Source organism: Amphiprion ocellaris, chromosome 10 (assembly GCF_022539595.1).
Source record: "Amphiprion ocellaris isolate individual 3 ecotype Okinawa chromosome 10, ASM2253959v1, whole genome shotgun sequence".
NCBI classification, from domain to species: domain Eukaryota; kingdom Metazoa; phylum Chordata; class Actinopteri; family Pomacentridae; genus Amphiprion; species Amphiprion ocellaris.
Window position 1 is genome coordinate 15,000,646 of NC_072775.1, and position 25,448 is coordinate 15,026,093.

General features: G+C 42.7%; 1 protein-coding gene and 2 long non-coding RNA genes across 4 annotated transcripts; 1 reads left to right on the forward strand and 2 right to left on the reverse strand.

The window, feature by feature from the left end:
- Nucleotides 1–1,052: 1,052 nt before the first annotated feature.
- On the reverse strand, nt 1,053–4,607 carry ticam1 (TIR domain containing adaptor molecule 1). 2 transcript variants are annotated; one of them, XM_023268913.3, is made up of 2 exons: nt 4,533–4,607; nt 1,053–4,100 (listed from the first exon to the last, which is right to left on the reverse strand). In XM_023268913.3, exon 2 carries the CDS (start codon nt 3,964–3,966, stop codon nt 2,206–2,208), a length of 1,761 nt encoding a protein of 586 aa, XP_023124681.2. In that variant the 5' UTR covers nt 3,967–4,100; nt 4,533–4,607; the 3' UTR covers nt 1,053–2,205. The 2 variants fall into 2 exon arrangements, with proteins under 2 accessions (XP_023124681.2, XP_035803426.2); XM_035947533.2 differs by having other exon boundaries at nt 4,464–4,601.
- Nucleotides 4,608–9,842: 5,235 nt separating this feature from the next.
- LOC118470192 (uncharacterized) lies at nt 9,843–15,597 on the reverse strand. The gene is made up of 3 exons (XR_004847220.2): nt 15,051–15,597; nt 14,427–14,489; nt 9,843–14,345 (listed from the first exon to the last, which is right to left on the reverse strand). It is a non-coding gene; the product is annotated as an uncharacterized LOC118470192 (long non-coding RNA).
- Nucleotides 14,360–25,371, forward strand: LOC118470193 (uncharacterized). The gene is made up of 3 exons (XR_004847221.2): nt 14,360–14,530; nt 21,434–21,478; nt 23,786–25,371. It is a non-coding gene; the product is annotated as an uncharacterized LOC118470193 (long non-coding RNA).
- The last annotated feature ends 77 nt before the right edge of the window (nt 25,372–25,448 follow it).

The following is a 25,448-nucleotide window of genomic DNA, read 5'->3' on the forward strand; positions in this document are numbered from 1 at the left end:
TTTGGCTGTAGTCTTTGCTCTCCTCAAGCAAATCTCTGTATCATTTTTTTCCTAATTTCTGATGAGTCTCCCTGTCCCTGACAGACTCCCTAATAGAATGATGCTGCCACCACCATGCTTCACCATAGGTGTGATGTTATCCGGTGATAAGCAATGCCTGCTGTTGACTTGGAGCTTTACCCAAATAGTTAAGTTTTTGACATTTCAGAGCCATTAAAAGCAGTTTGACAAAACAAGTGAACTGTATTGTGTTTTTTTACTCAGAGTGGCTTCCATTAGCTGCTCTACCATAAGGTTGTGATTGATGAAGTACTGCTTAGATGACCTCCTTTATGGAGGTTCTCTTTTCTCTGCAAAGGACTCCAAAAGTTCTGTCACAGTGACCGCTGGGTTCTCGGACCTACTTGCTCAGCCACTTAGTTTTGCCAGATGACCAGCTCTGTGAAGAGTCTTGCTGGTTCCAAATTTCTTCCATTTCACACTTATTTAGACCAGTGTGCTTTATGTCTTTGATTTATGCCTCGCCTCATTTTTATCGTAATGATATACAGAAAGTTCCTTTGATTTCATGTTTTGGTTTTTGTCCTGGTATGCAGCATGCATTTTTTGACTTTTAAATACACAGTGTGTGCCTTTCAGTTTGCCACATATGGACTTCAATAATGATTTTGACACATCTCAAGGATTATTAAATCAAACAGGAAGCACCTGACCACATTTTGACACTGCAACGAGTCTGAATCCTTCTATAAATGAAGCCTTTCACTTCTTTTAATTTTTAAAATACGTTCTGAAAAAAATATTCACTTTGTCATTGTAGATTATTGTGCATTGATGGGATTCTAATTCAGTCAAAGTGTACAAAAGCGAATGGGAAACATAGTGGAGGCACAAGGTTTATATAGTAAAACTGTTTAAAGGTAGATTGAACTGTTCAGATCATAAAACACTTTGTAGGTTCTCTTAATGTAGTACTTTCAACAGTTACGTTGTTTCATACTCACACGTAGAAGTTTCTTTAAAATGCTTTTTCACTAAAACCTAAGTCCAGGTTTGATTATAAAATTATTTATTTGCAATGGATTTTTTTTTCCATTATTGATGTTGGTACGTTACCAAAGTATTGAATATTTCTTCCACCACCAACTGCAGATCAGTTACAGATAAAATCAGGAGCAAGAATGCACATCCACAGAAATACATCAGCACTAATCTATGGACAGACATCACTTATAGCATTCTCATACATGGGGATGGGACAAAAGATCATTCTTACAGTACCATCCAATACTTGTTCACACAGTGCATCGGAGAACGTTACACAAAAATAAGAAACAACCTATACAACAAAATTACAGCAAAACTTAACAGACAGTAGCTGTAAACATGTAAGCAAAATTGATAAGAAATTAAGTCTCTTAAGTGTGTTTAAGGAAGACACTGGAGACGTTCATTCCATCTCCTTAGGTCGTTTGTTTCACTGCTTGTCCTGTTTTTTCTTTTTTTGTCTGAACTATTAAAAGCAGCTCATCTGAGAACTTCAGGGTGCCGTTTGGCTCGTGGGAAGATCCTAGTTTAGCATGGACCTGAGCTGATTAGTAAGAAACCTACACAATTCCAAATGATGTGACACTAAAAGCTTTAGATATAAAAGATCATATTTTGGAGATCATTTCAACCACCACAAATGCAATCTGATCAACAAATCTGATACTTTTAAAACCTGCCTTCACTCATATGGGCCACTGGATATGGAAAATATTGGACTTTAATGATTATTCCATGTCAAATCAAAGGACAGCAATGCTATTGGCTATTACTGTACATCAGGAAGATCCGTGCAGGGCAAGAAGTACCATGTAGCAGTGTTGCTCTCTAGTGCCCACAGTGTGTTTATACAGCAAAAGAGGTCATAAAATCTATATCAGCTATCAGTCAGTAGATGGCAGTCCTCTACTAAAAATACTGCAAAACATCCCATTCTGCTCAATACATCTTTTTGTTACAGTGTCTTCTACATAGTCCTTAACTGCCCTTTTGTCAGTTTAATTGAACCTAAATTATTCTTACCAGCAAGTTTAAACACAGTGAAACAATCCGTTCTTATAGCTTTTATATTTTAGTGTTATGTAAACATTCTTTGATTTTCCACACATCCATTGATCCTACAACATCAGAAATGCATACTGATGTTCATCTTCACATTTATTGCTCATTCCCTGTGTAAATTGAATCATCTTTGTCTGAGTTTCCACCTAAATCTACAGTCATTTGAGAGTCATTACCGATCATAATGTACTTAGCATTCTCAATATGAATACTCGGTTGCTGCGGCCACCAGGCTTTGCCGTCACCTCCTGCCTGTTCTGTTGTCCCACCAGGATTGAGAAGAAGATGTCGTTCCATCAAAACGGTCAAGTTGTCTTTTTCCTGCAACTTTAGTCTCTCCATCTGAGATTTTAGTCTCTGCTCCTCCGTCCAGATTCGTCTCTGCTTTCCAATTCTTGCTGGAGACAATGACTTTTGTATTTTTCTCTCAAAGCTCTTGTTCTCCTCGAGTGGAACTATTGTCTGCAGAGGTAGAGGGATACACTGTCTGGGCATGCAGTTCTCCCGCGGCAGCAGAGGGATAACAGTGTTGTACTTGTGTTTCTTGTTTATGGAGTTGATAAGGGCAGAGTTTGCCTTCATCTCCAGCATGCGAGTGTTGAAGTTACAGGTAAGCAGCAGGAAGGTAAAGGCTGAGTTGTTGATTGCGTCCTCCACACACTTCAGAGTGCTTTTTCCAGGGATGGCAAAGTCCTCAGAGAAAGTTGCACCTTCACTGCTTGTGACTTTTTCCAGTTTTTCCCTCATGCATTCAGCCGCATCCACATCCTCCGGAGCATGCAAGATAACAAATGCATAAAACACTTCTTCCTCCTCCTCTGCAACTTTGCTGCTCTCGTGTATTGCTTTTGGAAATGGCGTCTTGGGCAGAAAAATGTTTGTTGCAGAAGGTAGTGCAAATTTTGGTTCAGTGCTTGGTTTGTTTGTTTGGCTTGTAGTCAAGCTCTGACTGTCCGACTTACTGCTCATTGCTGCTAATGTTTCACTCATCCTTGAGTCTTTCTTTGCTCCCAACAGAGGAGATTCGATGGATTTAGACTGAGGCTCAGATGACAAAGATTGTCCAGGTGCAATATTTGTTCCACTTTCACTTAAGAGGGGGGTGGGAATGTTTTGTTTGGCATTTCCTGATGTTGCTGGAGCTATTTTGTCGCCCTGAAATGAGATTGTTGGAGGAATACTTATCTCTAGATGAGTGGGGTATGAGGGCATTGAGGGGCAGGCCTGCAGAGGACTGGGAAGACAGTGTGTGTTTGCAGACGGATCCTGGGACATAGTAACTTTTAAGGTTGTATTTCCTTCATTCAGGCTTCTGTCGGTATCAGTGTAAGACCCTGACTTGACTTCAGTGGAGGAGCTCATCCATTCTGCAACCTGAGGCCCACAGACAGCTTTGGCTTCCTCTCTGAACTGATCATATTGCACATCCTCACAGTTGCTTGTGCTTTGGCAATCAGTGGAAATGGCTCTTTTATATGCAAGATTTCTTAAAAGTGGATCACACAACCTCTGCTCTGACAAAACTTTAAAAATTCGAGCCAGTGCTGCCAAAGAGTCCCCTGTCAAGGCTTGAAAATGACCACAATGAACTGCAAAATCTTGCAATTTGCCTTCGCTCGTCTGCCATTTTTCAGCCAGATGGTTAGCGAGGGAGTTGTCCCCCAGCATCTGGAGTTTGTTCATGGCCTGCGTCTCTCTCTGGAGAACGATCAGACACAAAGCTTGTATTATACTGTCTTCGGCAGTCTCACCCAGCTGGAGAGTCAGGCTTAGCAGTCGCTCCGAAGGTGCCTTTAGGAGAATATCAAAGACATCTCCCAGTCCCGTTCCTTGATTTTCCTGTCCCTCGTGACTCATTTTCAGTTTTACTTGCTAAACAACATCCAGCGTTTAACACAAGCTGATGGGATCACATGTAATTTTCCGACATAATCCTCAGAAACTTGAATTGTTGAAGAGAGAGGTGCTCAATTTCCTTCCCATTCTCGTTTCTTTAAGTAGGTATGAAAAAAAAACACAAAGTCAACATGTATGCTCACAACAAGACGTGCTGTTTGTACTTTGCCTGCATGTTATAAAGTTGGTTTGTATAAGTAGATGAACTTTTACAGATCAATCACTGACTTACGCCATTCTTCCACAAAATAAACCTTTGAGCCAGCTTTCTCAAGGAGTGAGAAACTTAAAATCTTGATAAATGACTCACCGGCATTGTGTCACAGAAGCCATGATAATTCATTTAGTGTATGTGCTCTAACAAGGAAGTAAGTCAGAGAGCCTCTTGGAGCTCACTTCAACCGGTAGAAAACACTTTTCTCTCAACTGGAAGCTCTTAGCTCACATTCGACACTGACCTTTCAGAAAACCAGTGTTTCCGTTGAGTCTTGCCAAATTTTCCACGTCAAGTTTATCAGTAACCTTACCTGTTGCAGCTATAGGCCTCTGCCAGCTTGAAGCAATTTTTGCACAACATAGTGATGATGTCACAGGTTGTGAAGTACGGGAGCTCAGGAGGTACAAGAGGCAAAAACAGGAAGAAGCTTCCAGAGCAGCCAAGAGCACAGATCTCCACAGTACTAAGTTGTGCCATCCTTAACGCATTCTGAGCGCAAACTTTTTTTCTAGAACATGAACTTTGTGATTTTCTGTCTACGTAATACTTACACATCTCACAACATAAGAAACAAAAAAGTCTTTTAGTGTGGAAGCATGGAAGTCTTTAACTCCTCGAGCACAATAGGCGCACAAGAGGCAAGAATTCTGGCTTTTCTCCCTCTCTGCTGAGAGGCTAGTGTATTTTTATCCACAGAGGAAACCTCTAACCCTGTATTTACCAGGGGTGGGGTCACACCAGGCAGACTGCAGGCCAACGTCAAATCCCTCAATGCAGTGCAGACAGAGAGCCTCTCTGTTGCGAGTGCTGAGTGCCGTGTGATATGTTTACTGTACGACCACTTCTGAGGGATTACTGTAACTCTATAGGAAGTGTGGTTTCTGTGCCTTCCTTATATATGACTATTGTAAGACCGGCATGTACAGAGTAAAGTTTCACCATTCGGCTGAGCTATATAACACATGCCACCAAGACCACAGCTCTGTTGTTTTAAGCAGAACCCCATCTATAGCTGACAGCACACCAAGCCAACAAGGGACTGTTTCCAAATTATTAGATGGCGATGGGTGGCCTTTTATTATTGATATTTGCTGCTTTTTTTTAATTTTAGAGTATGTTAAGACAGATTCAATGGGATTCAATTCTACTGGTTATATACCAGAAATCGAGGTTTCACAGCATTTTGCTGAATCTGAATCCATATCTGAATCCTTTCACATCCCTGGTAAAATTATTTTAGGTAGTTTGTTTGGCAGGAATAAAAACATCTTTGTAAATTATTTCAAGCAACTGTGCATTTTACTCGGTATCGTACCTAAACCAGAGAGATCCAGCTGTGCTCTCAGGGTGTAGCCTCTCACTTCATATTTTGTCACTACACTGTGACATTCATTAACCCTGCACTGACATATTTTTCTTTTTGCTGCTGGCTCTTTCTACTTTATCATTCACAAGATATCAAGTGAGTGAATTCCAATTGAATTGCAGATTTTTTTTTTCTGCATGCACACTGCACTTAATACTACCTGAAGGCAAAAGTGGTTGTTGCAGGTCACAGAATCTGATGGGTCACAGAATAATGTGTAACACCGGCGGTCAGGCAGAGGTGGAGCATCATCAAAAATGCCCCAAGTTCTTACTTTAACTAGAGGATAACAGATAAATATTTAATCTGTCCTTGCACCCTTTGTTGTGTTCCTGAAAACATGGCATTTGGTAATTGTTTAGCTGGCTTTGGTTAAGTGTAGCAACATTTTTTTTGGCACGTAGACTTTACTTAGGAAGGATTTCGAGATGGAAAATCATTTTAATCTAGGAAAAACAAAGCAACAACAACAGGTGTTACCTGATACAATCATGCACACACACACACACACACACACACACACACACACACAAAAATTATGAACACACCATCCCTCCCTGCCTTTCTATCTTCTCAGTATATGACAAAATGGTTATGATGGAAAATAGAAATAACAAAAGGCGAAAAGTAGTGATGGACTGTCAACCGCAAGTGGAATATTCACTTTGAGTTGTTCTTCAAGGGCTGACAGTGCGGTGGAGGTAGCTGTAGCTATGCAAGACTATTTCTTAGGTAACAGAGGAGGTGCAGCCAGAGCTTATTGAAATCTGACTCTGTTCTAGTTGTTTTTTCATTTGAAGTGTGTGAATCTACATGTTCACTCATTCAGTCTTTTTAACAGTTGTGTAGCTGCATACATTTGAATATGTTCTGATTTCTTTTACAGATGCCTATAGTGCTAGTAAAAAAAAAAAATCAAAGGAAACTATGTAAGAGGGATCATGAATGACACATTGAATAATGGATTTGTTGGTCACAGAGATTAATGCAACCTGGAAGTGGAAATGAAAGCATCTTTTAGAACCCATCCCTTAATATGACAAAGAAATAACATATATGCACATGTAGACATTAGTGAATATGTGAGAAAAACAGTGTAGTTTGCAGTCCTGGCTGGAATATTCAACATTTTGTGTTCTTTTAAAGAAATCCGACATTTCTTGTTTCATTGCTAATATGCATATCAGCTGTTTTATTAATACACCAAGATGCTTGGGTTCTAATTGAGGCACTTGATTAATAATATTTGTGTCCAGTGAATATATATCTTAATTCATTTTTAGATATTAAAGAGAAGTGTGTCAAGAGTTTTTTCTTAAAAAGACTGCAAAGACAGTCTTCATAAAGCTCCACTTAGCCCCTCTTCCCACCCCAGTTATTTTCACACGGTCCCGAAGTAGCAATGACATGCACACACAGTGCTTTTTTCTTATAAACGCTCTCACACCATAAATGCTCTTGCATACCTCCTTTGCTCACACATGCTAACAGTTGCACACAAGTTCTGCCCCAAACACTGAAGCACTCACATACACACACACACACACACACACACACACACACACACACACACACACACACACACAAAAAGACAACACCCACACAGCCTCGGGATCATCCTCAGTCCGTTACATAACACGCTGCCAAACGTCCATCTTTATTGAGGACAATTCTTTTAACGAGAGACACGCTCTCCCAGCAGCTGTGTTAGTCAGCCTGGCGGTAAATCTGCTTTCACCTTCCAGCAGAACATATAGTAAGAGGCTGTGTCAGGTCCCAGCATTGCACGGCTTCTGTAACGGTGATTTGAGCAAATGTGTTCTGACCTCTGCTTGGTTTTTTTGGCTGAAATATTACATTGTTTGAACACAAGCACATGCAACTTTGGTATGGTTTATCACTGTGAGCTACAAATGCACAGATGTGTGTGTCTACGCGTTTGTGTGTGCAGTTTCTGGCCGTGGGAGAAAGCCCTGAGGGAGACACAGAGGGGTCACATATAAGAGGCTTTAGGGCAGACAAGTGAAAAGGAGGCCCTTTCTTGGACAGAGACTAAGGATTAGGATGAAAGACGTATGAGTGGGGGATGCACTCTCTTTTTTTATCTGTCTCATCCACTTGCTGCATCTCTCTCACATGTTCTGCATCGAGTCTATTCAAAATGTGCAGGAAATAAAAGGAGATACAAAGAGGGGAACAGTGGAACATGCAGAAGTGAGAGAGGGAGGGATGCAAAGCCAGATAGATAAGATAGTGAGATAGGAACAGAGCAAAAGAAAGAGTGAGACCCTGGCAGATCGATAGGCGCTTTAGAATTCAGTTTGTGAGAGGCCAGGAGAGGCCATGCAACGCACTGCTCTTTTCCCAGCCACTTGATTCGTCACACATGCTAAGAGAATTTAACACACCCGCTTCTGGCGAGCAAATATATGCTCCACACACATGTACATGCGAAGACATACACGGATACGAGACCGTGCCCTCATTCAATCAAGCCCCCCCACCCACAGTTTGGCCTCTTCTGAAACGCTGAAAGAAACACCTGCACTGTAGTTGCTGCTGCAGCTCTCTGCAAAGAAGTTTTGCATTTTTCTGCGTCCTCCACAGTTTTGTTGAGAAAACACAGCTTTAAAAGCCTACACGACGGTGTGTTTTGTTCAGACGTCATGTGTGGACGGTTGCAGCCGTAGGTACATTCGTGCGTGTGCTGTATCAAAGCAAAAATAACCCAAACTATCACATACTGAGGCTAGTTTGCGTTGTTGACAAAGCGGGCCAACAGATCTAAGCTAATGTGACAGTTAACTAGCATTAATTCAGGAGCAAAAGTAAATGAAGCGGGCCTGCGGACACGACAGGGGAGTGCAGTGGGGATGGGAAGACGTGTGTACTGTACCACACAGGACCATGCTTGGGTGAGCATGTAGGCCATGCCAACAACAATGCATAATACAGCCTCTGGTGATGGGGGATGGATATGAACACACAACACTTCCACCTCACCTCACACACACACACACACACACACACACACACACGTAGACATCCACTTGTACAAACGCACACACACACCAACTAGCACGCATGCACAGACATTGACGGTGATGGGGCATGGAGCAGTTTATGCTCATATCAAGAGAAAGTCTTTGATCAGTGTGACAGGAAGGGCACTCGCCCCAAAGGAATTAGCTAACTCTTGCCTTGCAAAAGCACATCCACAATAAATCAGGCATGCTTGCATTTGCGACAGAGGGGAGAGAATGTCTGATATTTAGCTTCATTAATATGCTAAATGTATGAATATGATTTGTTCCAGTTCAATGTCCAGAGTAGCATGTCCAGAGTGGCATGATAACCATAAAGAGCAGAATGTGCAGAAATTCAGGTTGCATGTATAATCCACTCAATTGAACAGCCTGTTACTCTGAACAAGGAATTTACATATTGCTTTTTAAATTAGCACTACCATCACTTTTATTTCTCCTATTAATATGTATACACACACACACATATATATATATATTAAAAAAAATTCTGGCATTTTGAATATTTGATAATGGATGAATAATGTTATAGCACTTATTACATTTTTTAGAAAACATGCGTATATGTATGGTGACACCTGCAAGTTACTCAAGCATCTTGTCTGATCAATATTCTTCACTCCAAATTTACAATCTCTCTGCTTTGAACTTCTCAGAGTGTTACATTGAATATTGATTTTCAAGGAATAAATCAAATGTAAATCAAATTACTTTTTTCTCACATAAAAAAAAAGTAGTTTAGACTAGAGACATTCTGAAACACAACTTTTCATTTTTGAAGTCCACAGTTTTTGTACAGATTAAACAGCCAAGACATAATGTTGAGCTGTAAGTGCCGGAATGCAGGTTTATTTTACATTTTAAAGTGAGCCAGGCTAAGTGTAACTATATGGATATGAGAGTGGTGGTAAAATTCTCACATAACTCTTGGCATGAAAGTGGAAGAGCACATTTCAAAAATATATATACTTTAAATAGCCTCATACTGTTTTTCCACATATTGTGATTTTACTACTGCTACTTCTCCTTACTATATATATATATATATATATATATATATATATATATATATATATATATATATATATATATATATATATATATATATATATATATATATATATATATATATTTAAATAATCTACCATCTACTTGTATGGTCGATCCTGTGCTACAGTGGACCTCCTCTTTTTGTCTTCCAGAGATTTCTCTCTCTTTCCCCTCACTCAGCATCTTTTTATTGTGGGGTTTTTCCTTATTTAAATTGATGGTCAAATTGATGGATCTAATTCTGGCCACTGGAAAAGGTTATTAAGGGTTATTAAAATCACCCACCCAAAGCTGAGGAGAAAGGAAATGAGAGAATAAGAGCAAGGTGGGTGCGGAGAGGAATTAAAACCTTGTATCAGCAATGAACAGAACTAAAAGAATAAATGGACCCAATCTGGCTGCACTTGGTGTTAGAATGGCTGCCCATCCAAAAGCCCATGCCCAATCCACCACGTCACTTTTGTCCGTCTCCAAACCCTGCCGATGCCCTGCTTTTATAGCAGATGCACAGAACCAAAGGATGTGAGGCATGAAAGCAATGGGAAATTCATTACATATTCCTACCCCCCTCTGCTCACCATAATCACCACAATTAGCAGACATCTGCAGTGATTCCAAAGCTGGGAGTGTATTCAGGCAATCAGAGCAGCTTCACCGACAGCACTGACTGCAGCCCCCTCTGTGATGGGCCTCATCCTGAAGGGAAGCATTCCATTAGAAACTCAGTGATTAATTGAGACAGAGAATTCGCTTCTGGCATCATGCAAGAATGAAACCCAACAGGAGGCATCCATGGTGGCAGAGTCGTACGCAGGGTTGGAGGAGGTGGGCCAGAGTTGGCGGGGACTGTGGCGTACCGTTGATGGTGCGAGATAAGGCGCCCACACTGCGGTTCGCAATTAGCTGCATGAGAATAGTTGCTAGACAGCAGCTATAGGACGATTTTCTGACCCATCAAGTAAACAAAACCTGTGTGTGTCTAATGATAATCCAGATTTTATAGGTACTTACGGATACTGCTGCTGCTAATATCCCCTGATCTCTTTAGGGAACACTTGATATCTGGGTTCCCAAATTACAGAAAAGCACTGGAGCCCCGTGTGTCGGTCACTTGTAGACAAATGCATTTTATATGTAACATTCAAAAGCTAAAACTTTAAAGGAATTGCATCAGTTTATTTTCTTCCTTGCTGAGAGATGAGAATACTGTTACCATGCACGTGTGGAAACTGGAAAGCTGCAGCCAGCAGACGTTTAGCTTAGCATGGAGTAAAGGCTTGATCTGTCCAAATGTGGCAAAATCTGTAGGCTTACGTGCTGTTTTTGCTTTTTCTTGCGTCTGTTTGCAGCCTCTGTGTTAAGCTAAGCTAACAGCCAGTCGTAATAATCATACAGACGTGAGACTGGTATCAATCTTCTTACCCAATCCTGTGAAGAAAGCAAAAATAAGCATATTCCACCAACTGTCAAACTACTCCTTTAAATCATTTGTGACTGGATAATTATGAAAAGCGCAGAGTGGCCTACTGTATGTTCTCCATCTGCAGAGGATGACAGCATGTTAGACAGCTCATTACTGAAGCAGTTGGAGATTTCACTCTTACTAGGCACAGTATGGTACAGCCACGGTTTTAAGCCTCAGCTTAATACGTTGTCATGGAAATCAACAGTAACACATTGGACACTTTTCACTTGTGTTGAGTCCAGTGTTGGCTTGTGTCTGGATCACACATGGACATAAGAGTAAATACGCGAATCCGGGTAGCTTACACAGGCGCTGCTGCAAATGAACCCTGGCCCCAAAACGTCAACTTTTCATAAACTGAGCAGACAGATGTGGTTTTCAGACAGACGGAAAGACATTTTGGAGTCTAGTAGATTGATTTGAAGGAGATTAAATCATCCAAAGCAGTGGAATAATTATCTGTTTCTTGTAATCGTTATACAGCCTTAAAAAAAGCCATTACTGATGACTTTATGTATTTTAATTAATGGATTATCTACCAAACTATTAACTGAAATGGCATTTACTTCATGAAAATTCATTTTGGTAGGTGGTGAGAAAAGAATACACCAAACTATAAGAATACTTCAATACTTCATTGTTTCTCACCAAATGTTTTGTGCACATATTCAGAAAATTTATTCAATACATTTCCTTGCAGAGCATACATAAATCTGATTCGTGTATATTTTAGATTGCTTGTTGTTTACATCATGTTTAGTTTCCTTTTGCTACTTGCAGATTTCCGCATGTCGTGGCAAATCATATCAGTGGAATAATGGAATAACCAGCAACCACAATACGCATCGTGCTCCTCCAAATGTTTGCATACATGTGTTCGTGATAAACTCTGCATGGTAGCTTCAAATAAGATTATACAAGTATTAGCAACAAGTACAATCATATGCAGAACGGACCCTCTCAGTGTGACATTACTGATATGCTGTCATATCTAATAAACTGAGATTTTCTACATTATTTAAACCTTAAATCATCTCTGAGTAAAAAGTACAATGGTTCCTTGTGAAATGTAGTGAAGCAGACGTATAAAATAGCATAAAGTGGAAATGCGCAGGAAAAGTATAAAAATGTACTTGATTACTTGAAATGTCCATTGGTTTGGAGTTAAAAAGTAAGTTCTCAGTACATGGTGATGTTGTCTTCTTTCTGACAGGGCTTAAAGTCTGAAGTTATGAATGTTAGTAAGACGGTGAAAGTTACAACACCAATCAAGTAAAAGGCTTGAATTCACTGTTCCACAAGTTAAATGGTCGTTTCAAAGCAAAACAAGATGGACTTTTTCTTAACTTGTCAACCCAAAAGTTGTTGTGTATCGATACCTTATCACTGACTAAGCATTCATAAATGATTGAAACGAGGCCTTATCAAAAACCAAATCCTTTAAACCCACGCAGAACCATATGACCCCTCAGCTGGAAAGGAAAAGCACGAATCTGCACCGAATATGGAATTAGAAGGTTTTCACATGATAGTAGTCGCACACATAAACACCCACACGGTTAGATTTGTGAAAGAGCTGTGATTGAAGCTGCGGCTAAATTAAGAGGAAAGAGAGATTAGAAGCTTAAAGGAAATCAAGCCAAGGCTGTTGCTCTCATTTGGATGTTTGAAATTAGACTGAATACTGAATAAATCTAAGGTGCCATACTTCTGAGAGCATCATTCCCACCAGTTATGCAAATGAGCCTTCAAATTTACACAATAATCAGATGATGCGCCGAGTTTGAGCGTGCTATTTTATCGGTTTAACGGAGAGAGGAGCAGACTGTCTTCCACAAAAAAAAGGGAAAAAAAAAAAGCTGATTTATGGTCGACGGCCTCTTGACTGTCGTAAAATTGTAGAGTCACAATGAAATGGGTGTGATCCTCCACTTGGTGCTTCCTTCCTTCCAGTCCAAGGGTCTGGGCCTAATAAAGGCCTGTGTGGTGCAGCACAGACGGACCGCCTTTCTGCTGTGTGGAGAAATGTGTTCAATCACCATGGCTACCGGTCAGAGAAGAGCCCCCGCTGTGGTTATTAGGATTTTCACTGTCTGCTCCCACTGGCTCAGTATGCAGGTTAACAACTCACTGTCTGCATTATGGACGTGGATCCGTTTGTGTTCGGGAGGCCTGTGGGTCAAGGGTGATTTAATATTGTAATCGCCTCTACAGAGAGCCAAAGCTGGACTTTTTTTTTTCCAGCATCATCTCCAGAAAAAAAACTAAAATGGTTCAACCGCCGGACTCCGCCGCCTCCCAACAGTAGCACCGATGTGAGAAGGGGGAACATGAGAAAGCTTTGAGCAGTATTGATTCAGCCGAGTACTCTCCGAGCGAGTACCAGAGGATCTGAAGAGAGAATTATCCATGCACCATTTCCTCTCTTACTCCTGTGTGGAAAATTCTGCAGTTCCAGCTTTCTGGTAGCCTACATACAGAAGAAAACACACACAGAGACACTCTCAGGGCCTTATGCACAGTCTTGCACAAGGAACGTCACACACACACTAGTGTTGAGGTTTGATGTTGCAAAATAACAGTTGTTTGATTTATTTATAGTCACTCCCTTCCATCTGAACAGCCCAGCAGTCTTTTCATCAAATTAATCTTAAAATAGGACTACAAAGAAACACACGCTGCTGCAGCTGTGTCAGTTCTGGGATTTTTCTCCATGCTACATCATTTTTCCTATAGGAAACAGCATTTATGGAGTTATTACAGAGATCCCAGAGCCTGTATTAAGTGCAGTGAGGTCATTAGAAACACTAATAGCTACCACAGACTTGGATAAGTGCTCCAATTTGACTGTGAGTCCACATGAAGAGATTATCGGAAGCCATATAAACTGGAGGGAGGATAAGTCCACCAATGAAATCTGAATTTTTGGAGACACAGGGCATTGTCTGCATATGCCGCTTTGCCCTGAGTATCCTCCTCCTCTTCTACTCCCCACCCGGTTTCTCCTGAATAATACACGACAGACCCCCTCCTCCTCCTCCTCCTCCTCTTCCTCATCCACCTCCTCCTCCCAGAAGCGCCCTCATCCAATGGCAGCCGCGCGTTTTTATCAAGCTATCTCCTCGGAGCCAATCCCCGTCCTCCCAGTGATCCCTGTGCACCGGATCCCCTCCCTGCCGCCCCTCCAACAGACGTAATCTGTGGATCAGAGAGGCAGGCGCTCAGTCGGTGTGGAGTTGGACTCGGATGGAGGTGATGCGAGTGAACAAAAATACTCACCAAGAGCAGAGCAAAGCAGGAAGAAACCGCATCAGTCCGCCTCGACAGGACAGTGAAATCCTGCTGTTTTGAAAAAAACAAAGCAGGGCGTGGAGGAAAATCTTGTAAGTATGTCATCATGTCAAATGCAGAAACTGAAATATGGAGGCAGTGATTTAGTTACTGATGCTTTAGTTTGAAGATGATGCTTCTTTGTTGTCTTCTTGACTGAGAAAAACACAGAAAGTGTGACTGCTGTGGTGATTTTTGCGCATGGACTCAATGTGAAACTCTGTAATGTGCTCGGCGCTCTGCACTAACCAGGCGGCTTCTCGTGTCTAAAAATCAGCGCATGTGAATTTGCTCGACATGCCAGTTATTTAAGGGCATTCGTACGACTCCTGGAGAAAACGTGATGTGTGCTTTTCGAGATGTGAAGCCGCTTTTTTTGTACGCTGCAACTTTTTTTTTTTTTTTTTTAAGAACGCTTTCCGTTTTACGCGCATCGATGGTACACAGTGTACAGATAAATGCTGCCTCTCCTTTCTTGGAAAGTTTCAAAGATATGTGTGAAGGGCTCACGCAGCCCAAAGGAATCCTGCTAGGAGGCTCCAAAACAATGTAACTTTGATTCATTTCACTCACCGAGACAGTCTCCTGTTCCTGCTGGGCCCTGAAAGTCGGCGAACACTGATAAATGGTGGCTATTATTTTTCAGCTGAACAATGCGCACCGGCTTTGTGTGGACCATCTGTCATTATATCGACATTACAGCAACCCCTCCTGCCCCGGCGAGGAATCCGAGAGAGACACCTGAAGAGCGGAAAACAGACAGCGACCGTTCAGAGCCGCCACCCCGTCTCTCGCCAAGCCGTGACTCATGATCCGTCTGTGTGGATGGGTGCGTAACGTAGCCAGAAAATAAAACAGGCACAGGAAGAAACCGATGCAATTACAAACGTTTGATGTTCCGCAAAGAGATGCTACACAATGCGCGCACGTCTGCTGTGGTATTTCGGGGATTTGGAATAGAACAGGGAGAGGAGACGCGTGGCTTTTGCGCATCCCGAATTCTCGGAAACAGTCTTTGCGCATCCGACTTCCTACCGGAATTCGGGCCTTCGGCACATGGCAAGAACAGCCAGACTGCCATTTTCAGGGTGGGCACTCTGAGAGGAGGATGCACGCTGACCAAATAAACGCACTTCATCATTTGCATTGCGCACGCAGTTTTGGCGCACAGTGGCCCAAAGTGCCACTCAGCTTTTAGCCTCCAGGTAGTTTAATGCAGCTGAGACACGATTTATTTTGAAAAAATAGAGACTTTTAGAAACTGCCCTGCTCAGTCTCTTGGCGTGCAGTGCCAAGCACTAATATGCCTTAAGGTTAATGAGGCAGTCTCCATAAATTCTTCTGCCATCTGGATGTAGTGGGTCTAGACGCTTAGAGCAGCACTACAGTTTACTGCCTATGGATTGTACACAGCGTGCTCTAATGAAAAAAGTAAATTCAAGGATGTTTTTTTTCTTTTAGAAAAACTTACACAATGCTGGCATTCGTTTAACTTCTTACACCTCCGTTTCTTTTACACAAAAGAATTGAAAATATCTGCTTCCGTGTAGGGCTGTGCAGTCCTGATGGATGCTGATGTGATCAGCTGTGATGGCCTCACTCCTGTCCCTCTCAGGGCTGAGTTACATGTAATTCACTTTAGCTTTGTCCCTCACGAAGACAAAAACCCCCCCCAAAAAAACAACAGCAGACCCCTCCTGCTCCATCACATTAAAGAGCAGCGAATATCCAAGTGCATATCGGTTTAATTCAGTTTCCAGTTGCTCTCAGAGAGTTACCAGGATGAGTGAACAGAGCAGAGCCGGTGTCTCCCTGCTCCTGTAAGGTGGACAAAGAGGTGGTTGGATGTTGGTGTATCTTATCTCCTGCTGGAACTGTGATGATCATTCCCATGTAGCTCATTATCACATATGATGAGTTTCATCAGCTGCACCCTGCAATTATGTCGAGAAGCAACCTGCTATCACAGCGGAGAGGCTCTCAGCCACGGATCGCTGTTGTTCCTTCATTACGCAGCATCGCTCCCGCAACAGAACGCACACAACAATTCAAATTAAAAAGTAATGTTGCCACCGTTTGTCTTTGTCAGTGAAAATGTAATGTTAGCATCAGGGAGTCCCATCACACGTCTCAGCACCATCAGCAGCTCTCTGCTCGCTGCCATCATGCTTCTCAATTAAAATGTAATATTCAGACACTCTAATTCATGAATTACAGAACATGTTGTTACAGAAGAAGAGTTGGTGTGAAGTGAGACTTCATTAGCGTTTCCCAATCTTATCACAGCTCCTTTAGAAGGAACATTTGCATTATGCTCATGTATCTGAATGAGTTCACATCAGCAGGAACTTGTGCTCATCATGTGTGTTTGTGCTTCCCTGCATGTGCGTTTGCAGTGGTGGATAAATGGAGAGGTTAGGTAATGGAGACCCCTGCCCCCTGCCTCAGGCATTGCGACATACTGCCTATTTAGATGAGTGGATGACCCCTGACCTCTCGTCTAGCCAATGGCCCGGGTCTGCTCGGGTCAACCCAGGTGGCTTTCGAGGGCCTGTTGGCTCGATCAGAAGCACATGACATTTGAACTCTTTCCACTTGAGGACCAAATGCACCCTTTCGGTTAATTAAGAAACTCTCACAGCTTGTGTGCGACTGTGTGCGTTCCAGGTAAGCGTACGGAACAGAAAGCACTGATTAGAAACTCTGGAAAACTTGTTAAACTCAGAAGATCTTCCCTGTGGAATAATCTGATATTAGCCATCCTTTATGCTTAACAAAGCCTGGCATTTTTGAAACGGTCTGATGCATCAGCTACTTTTATCTGGAAGTTCAGATTTAGCAGCATGGGTATGAAAAATAACAGATATTCCCTGGAGTTGTCAAAACCAGATACAGGTCTGCTATTCCACTACGCGCTCAGCTCCTGTTGGAGGCGTTAGATCTGTTGTGTTGCTGCTTTAATCATAAAGTATAGCGAGACACAAACTGGTCCCGATCTTGTTACAGCTGAGAGAAACAGCCCATCTTGACTCTGTCACAACATGCTCTCTATTGTATCACTGCGCAAGAAACTCCCCATGGAAATTTTGGAATCTTTCCCATTGTTCCTAAAGGAAAGGGGGCTTTCATATGGAAGTGGGGAACGCCAGGAAATGACAGGCATTCTTTGTGGGCTATCTGAAAATAAACTTGTGGGTCCTCGCTTTTCCTCTCGACAGTTAAGCAAAAAGTAGAAATTAGAAGAGAGGATTATGGTCTTAACAATTCCTCAGTGGCATTTGCGCTTTCTTATGTTTCCTGCTGCAATTTGTCCCCAAAGTATATTTTCTTATTCAGCATACTGGAGGCACGCCACCAGAGTTTCGGCTAAAGAGCTTTTGTCTGGAGCTTTTCACTCTTTTCTCTACAGTTTCTTGAATGGATGCATTCTTATTTTGCTCCTTATTTGTCCTTATTTTGCCTTATCTTCCCTCCCCTGGCTTTAAACACAACCCCGCTGCCCGGGCTCTGCTTTATGAGGTGTGACAGTGAGGTCTGGTTGCCGAGGCAGGCCGTGTGGACTGGAACGTAAAGCTTTACATTCAGCTGGCTGCGGTCGGGTTTGGGGAGGACTTAAACTCACTTCACCCCTATACAGTACCTCGTATACAGGAACTGCCTTCTTTCTGCTGAGCTGGCATGAAAGTGCAGAACTGGAAGGAGGGGAAAAGGAGGAGAGAAAAAAGACCTGCTGTCTTTAACCTCCGAGGTCTTAGTTGCACTCATACAGTTGCTTCTGTTAATAGGGAGGAGGGAGCGAAAACTGGAGGAAAATGAAAAGCAGGTGCAGATTCATTAAGTTTGAAATCATACAGAACTTTTCTTTTTATGTCAACAAGTTTTTTTCACGCGTACTTCAGCTCCTGGTGTTCATAGTTCTCTTTGTGCAACTTCGTCCTCCCTCCTTTTGACATTTAATAACAGGTTTTATTCACCAGGATGTGCTTTCTTAGCCAGTCAGTCCCGCCATACTCCAGATTAGCGCTCACACCTTATTCCCCACTTCTCTCTCTCTGTCCCTCTTCATCCTCCTCCTCCTCTTGTTGTTTTTCCCACCAGGCCAGTGGTAGTTCCCAGGTATTTGACCAGTGTAGCGTAGCCGGGAGGCTGGTTGTTCTGTCCTCTGTGAGACAAAGGCAGCGTGCCTCAAGGAGAGGGATGAAAGGAAACGGGGCTGTGCAGCCACTCCTTTTTACAATGGGAAACCTCCTTAGTGAGGCTGTAGAGCAAATAACCACCTTCTCTCTTCCTTTTTTTAACAAGCACCGAGACGGTGAGAGTGCGCCTCGATCTTTTTGTAGTGGGATAAGCAGCGTTGTGTACATAGATGTGAGTTTGTGTGTGCGTGCGGAGAGGAAGGGGTATCCTTTATGTCTACATCGAATGTTTCTTTGAGCGTTCTCTTCCTTACACCTGTTTAGTCTGAGCTGACAGATGGCGCTTCCCTTGTTAAAGACGTTTCCTATGTTGAGGTCGGTATTTGTTGTGCTTCAGAGAGGGACTGAAATTTCATGAGACGAAGCAAAAAAGAAATGTTTTTTTGACGTAAATGTTCCCAGCGCAGTCCACTTTTTTCAGGATAAGGGCTGAAATTAATAATTGATATCATATTTAAATATTTGGGTAAAATCACGACAATTTTAAAATAATTCAGTATTCAAAATTTAAATTGAAGCAAGTTAGTATTAGCTGCAAAGTGTACTTTAGTAGTAGTTCAGCACAATGAATTCTTTAGACATTTTCAATATGTTTCATGCACATATATTATTAGTACTGAATGAGATTTAAGTGAGTCAAGCTATTTAATACATATACTGTTGCGTAGTGTGAGAAATACCTTTTGTTTAATGAGCAGATCATGTTAATATTTTACAAATCTGGAAAAAAAAGTGATGTTTTTTTCTTTAAATGTGTCTGAGGATAATTATAAATCACCACAAAAGTCTTTAAAAATACATCAGTGCACACGACATGAGTTAAAGTGTTTGGTTCTTTCCATCTCATTTTCAGTGCCACAGTTCTGATTGATTAGTGTGTCAGTCATTACCAGTATTACACCACATTACTGCCTGCTTCCAAATGAGTTTAATTCTACACATACGCCGGTGTTTCCTGCGTCTCTGCAGCATATCTGTGTCTGCTCGAACCCACCGGTGCTCAGTCTGGTGTTATCATCTCGGGTGGTAGTCAGGGGGAGGGAGCGGAAGCCGCAGGAGTCTTTTATGACTCCAGCTCCAGAGACAACCTGTTCTCAGCCACTTCTCTTCTGGCACTTTTTTATGACATCATAAATTCCTCCATTTCCTCTGACCAGCACTAGGTGGGTATAAAGGACATACCTGGCCAGTAATTGTCTGTCTGGCCCTCTCATCTGTCAGATTCCTTATACTGCCGGTGACTTCCTCCTGAGCCAGACTCTCAGACTGCCTGGAGATACACGCATCTCTTAGATCTGGACAGCGGCTCAATACAAACAGCAGCTTTATTCGATGACTGATGGAGTGTAGTGCAGTTTCATCTTTTACTGCATCTTTCTCGGTGATTTAGGTCGACGAGGAGAGTCAGCCTGGCACCCACACTGGAGGCCTTCCTGCGTCTATGTGCACTTCAGACCAACAACAACAGGACACTCTCAAACCTGTTGATACCTTTTGTTTGCTGAAGTCTGAGGATGAAGAGCAGAAAAGAAAGGATTAGTGGAAGAAAGAGGAGGGTTTTTTTGGAGGGGGAGAGGAACCCTCAGGAACATTCAGCGTTCACATTCACTTGATGCTCAGTCCGGCTGGCCTCAGGGAGGCTGGAACAATACACGCACCAGCATGACAGCATTCCTCGAGGTTAAAAAGGTCATGGGTCACCCAATGACCCCACCCTGCCAATCAGTTCCAGGGCACTAACTCAGTGCTTTTGTTTTTGCTCTGTGTCTTCGCACTTGTTGAACAGACCCTGCACCTTGTGTTACAATGTGCCCTTTGCTCTCTAATAGACTAGATTGGCAGGAGCGCTTTTACGCTTTTCTAATGTTGGTTTAGTCAGCTTTGGCTCAGGTATTGCTAGTTTTAATAGCCAGTGAGGGTGTTGGGAGGAAGGACAATATATTTTCATTTAATTCTTGAAGCTTTGGGGTCCAGAGATGTAAATGCTACACAGAAACAGAAAAGGAGGCAGAAAATAAATTAGCTCGAAGCTTCAAAAAGTGCAAATTGAATTAGAATGCTTCTGCGAGGTTTTCTTGGCAATGCACTTTTTCAAATGATGTCTGTAGCCTATGGCACATACAATAACCCAGCCAGATGTTTGGCAAGCATATATGGTAGAAAAAGAGTCACCACAAAGCAGGCAAACTGTAATTACTGTCCATATTTTTGAATTGATTTATGTCCGTTTTATATAATCAGCCCACGAGGGTCAATTATTAGTCCAACCAGGGCACCGGAGGTCTTCAAAGTCGTATTTTTTCCTCCCTTATGAAAAAATGTGAGCTCAGTTTTTTTTTTTTTGGGAACACCGCAGCACACTTCAAATACAGGCTGAGGGCCGCCATTAAAGTGGAGCATATGCATGTGTAGGCATGGAGCGGCATGTGAGGCCCCTACAGGCACACTGCAGGTCTGTTAGTCATTACCAGTGAATGTACAGTATACACTGGAGTGGACACGCAGCTACATTAAAGCCTCACCCACGGCCACATCAGACCACCCCAGAGACACACCGCTGGCACTTCCTCCACCCGCCTCCATCCGAGCTGAGCCTTCAGGAAAGCGTGTTTTGGGATTTCCGGAGGATGCACCGGACATTAATCGTCGGCTGATTAGGAAACTTTCTAGCGAAGATCGTTGGTCTGATTCCTAGAAGAAGTTGTTTGCTGTAAAAAATGATATCTGCTGTGTGTCTGACTGTTCTGTGTTTTCTTTTAGGCTTTCACACGCAGCCCCTGCTGATTTTGTCGTCGTTTCACTGAGGTATATTTCACAACATCATTAAAACATCTTCATAAAAATGCTCATTTCATTACTGAATATTTACCATGTGCCGCATTCTTTTGTCCCCTTCCTTGGTGGAATAGCATTGCAGAGAGATGGCTATAAACCCCCAGAATTTTATCCTGCAGACTAAATCCGCTTACAGTAGAGGAAGGAGACATTGCTCTCTATTAGTCTGCAGTCAGAAATGAAAGCCTATGTGGCTGCAGCTGTGGAGGAGCTCCAAAGATGGGGACGTTTATTGTCAGGAACAAATAGAGGCCTTTTTATTTTGTCTAGCAGCTGACGCCTCTACCCACCCACTCCTCCAAAACCGCTTTTGTCAGTAATGTAGAGTGGCCTGCTCCGGCAAGAGCGAGAGACCACGAGAGTTTGAGAACAGAAAGGAAAAAAAAAAAAAAGAAGTGTAGGGTTTGACGGTGATAGGCTCGGGGAGGAAAAGGCCCGGCTGTTTGCCATATGGTGTAATTATCTGCTATTTCAAAAGATTATCTACCTCCATCAACAGTGTGTTTAAATGTATATGTATATAGACATACATATATATATATATATGTGCGTGTGTGTCTGTGTGTGATTTGATCTCTGGTTTGTACCCCTCGGTGTAATGTTGAGATTCTGTGGCCTGCAGCTTGGCCCCCCATTTAAGCTGGGTTAGCTATGATCTCTCCCCCTTTAACCCCAATCCCCCCCACCTCTGTGATCACTCCCTCCCTCCCACACACACACACACACACACACACATCTACGCACAGAGTCTCTCAACACAAAAGAAATATTCAGCTGTAGAGAGGGGGTCCCTCAGAGGGCGCGACATTGAACTGGGGGGGATTAAGAAGAAATGGCTGGCTGACACTGGGGTTGCCATGGCGAAGCCCCCTTTTCTCCTCTCCCTTGACCCTCCGCCTATTTTTCATTTTAGGTCTCATTGTGGGGTGAGGTGTAAGTGTGTGTGTGTTTGTGACTGTGATGGAGTAGGGAAGATGTAATATGGCATATGAATTTAGTCTCTTATCTGAAGCTGCTCAGCTTCACCCTGAGAGAACAGAGACTTCAAGTGCTGCTCAGTCACTCGCAACGTGTTTTTATTTTTGCTTCAGGCGGCTTATAGATTTTCTTGCTATTTGCTAAGTGACTGTAAATATTAAATGATGTTATTTACTGGCTAACGTATTCCTCTCACTGGAAATAATTTGTACATTTTTGCATATTAATAGAAGAAACATGTCACGAGAGAACGGGGAGCCAGTAATTCAAAGATCCAGCACACTCACAAGACAAAAACCGAATTGTCTACTTTATGACTTTCTGAATTATAGCTGCAATAACGTGACGCATTGCTCATCCATTGTAGCCGGCGTGATATCGTTGCTAGCCTGATGTTGGCCTCCCAGCCCCGGCAGAGTAATGGATGCAGGTTTGGCTTGCTCAATGACATCAGCACCCTAAGCCGATGAAATGGGGCGATGAATGACCATAGATCAGCGTTTACCATCCTGACGTCAGCCCCTGGCCTGTGCAGCGGCGCAGTGACACTGTCGGCGGTTGTTCCCCAGCTTTCGCCTGCTTCTGACAATGGGAGCTCACAGTCTGTGGCCGGGCAATGAACGGGGTATAAAAACCATGGCTGCACAGTAGGATACCAGCATTGTTCTCTGGACTAGATGTCCATAAGAACCATGGCAGGCTTGAAGGTGGATCAGTAATATTGCCCTGAGAAATGTCAAACCAAAGGAGGTTTTCAGGACTGTCGCACAACTGTACATTTATGTGATAAAAGTGTGAGTTCTCTCTTAGCACTTGTGACCATTAGTTCCAACAGTTTTGTTTATTTTGCCCAGATTTGAAGGTATTTGTCTCAGTTTCTACCCCAAAACAATGCAGATGAATGGAGCTGCATCTTAGACACACTGTCACACTTAAGCTGGATAATCCTCCGTTTTCCTTGGAACTACTTTCAGCTGAAGAAATCATCCTAATGAACGCTGCCGACAGAGTGTTTTGTGGATTATTTAAAGGAGCTGAGTTGTTTCTGGAAAGCCGTTTTGCTATTGAATATTTGAAATGTTATTTCTCAGCGGTGTAACCACAACAAATTTCATTCAGTACCGCAGAAATCCCAGACACGGATCTCTTAAAATCTACACAAGTGAAGCCCAATTTTTGCTCGTGGCTACACACCACAGGAAGAAGTGTGTTTTTATAACCGGGGGTGAAATAGCCAATTAAAGACAAAAATACTGTGGAGTGTAAGTGCTAATAACTTCCTCTTTATGTGTGTTTCAGATGCTGTTCCGGTCGTCCGAAGATGCAGGACTTCCAGTTGGTCTGATTAATGAGGTGGTAGTAATGCAATAAAGCACATCCACTCAGCTTATGTTGAAGCCTAAACATAGTTGATGATGTTTTCTTGTGTGTATAACATAACCGGAACTGTCATTGCCCTGCGGACAGCGGACTCATTCTGCCACTGTCTTGTGTCATTACGTCCCCCTTTGTTGCGCAACCTGACCTGGTTTGAGCGACGTCCTCGCCTCAGTCCCCCCCTCGTCCCTTTAGCCTGTCCTCCCCTCCTCTTCCTCCCTCTGTCAGCTCGGCTCACGGTCACAGCTGCCGTCCTGCCTGCCTCGGTGAACATTCAACGCTGTCGGTGAGTTTGGTATGGATCACATAAAAACCATCGACCGTTGACTGTGCCCCGTGGCTCGCTCTGGCGACGTGAGGGAATGAGCGAAAAAGGGAAGAAAAAAAAGCGGACAAAAGGGCAAGCGGGTGCATGCAAATCCGGAGACGAGAAACGCACGCATACATGCACAAAAGTGACACTCTGTTTCCACTGTACCCAGAAGACCAAAGGTCACAATCAACATTCATTGCTGTCGCTGGGTTGGACTGTGTAGAAAAGCTCACTGAACAATGAGTGCAACTGTGGCCCAGATCTGCCTGACTCGCGTCTCAGCCAATCAGCCGACCGGATGTGAAGCACTCTGATTTCTTTATTTATATACTTCTTGTTTTTCACTTCTATTTTCTCCTCTCTTCCTCCCTCCCCGGTGCTGGGAGTCTTGAGGGGGAGAGAGAGAGAGAGAAGGGGGAGAGAGATGGAGACACAAATAGACTTCTGGCTGCTTGCTTGTCCTCATCCTCCTCTCCTCTCCTCTAATTGATGGTTATGTGTGCAGCAAGGGGGAAGGAAGCGGAGTGAATGTGTAATCATTTGGAGTCTCTTCTCCTTTAGATGTTTCATCCCTCTCTTTTTTGTTTGTCTAATTATATACTGAGCTCAGTTAACTCTGTGTTAACTGCTGGCAAAAAAGAGGACTGACAGAAAAGGAGAGGGGGGGAAAAGGTTGAAGTTATTATCTAATTTTTGGTATATTTTATATAACGTTCTTCCTGGGGCCTGCTGCAAAGGATATGAGCAATTTTCAAAAAGAATGAAGATTGTTTTCACCTTTCTGTGGATGTCTCATTATCTGTGTTTGAGTTTCATGAGAGGCTGTCTGGTTTCCTGCCTACCTCTGTGTGTGTGTGTTGGTGATAGAGGACCTGTCTGCTGATCTCACAGTGTAATATGTTATTTTCCTTCTACACTAAAGCCTGTTCTCTCATGGGAGAAGAGGCAGTCTATGACCTTGTCTTCCTTCACAGTCTGACCGGCCACACTGCTGCCATTCCTCATTGTCCTCCTCCTGTAACAACTCTCTCACCCTGCGTCCTGTATCCCTAATTCATGCGAGGTAAACACACAGCTCAGGTAGTTGATTTAAATGTGCAAGAATGTGTTTTATGATCCAGTGAAATCACAATGTTTGCCGCAGGTTTTTATCACTGATTCATTCATTAACTCAATAAAATTGCATCTAAAGCCATTCATTAGTGTCTGATGTGGTTATTTATTGTGCAGATTAACTCATATTTGAAGATAATTCACTTATCCTTCCGACTA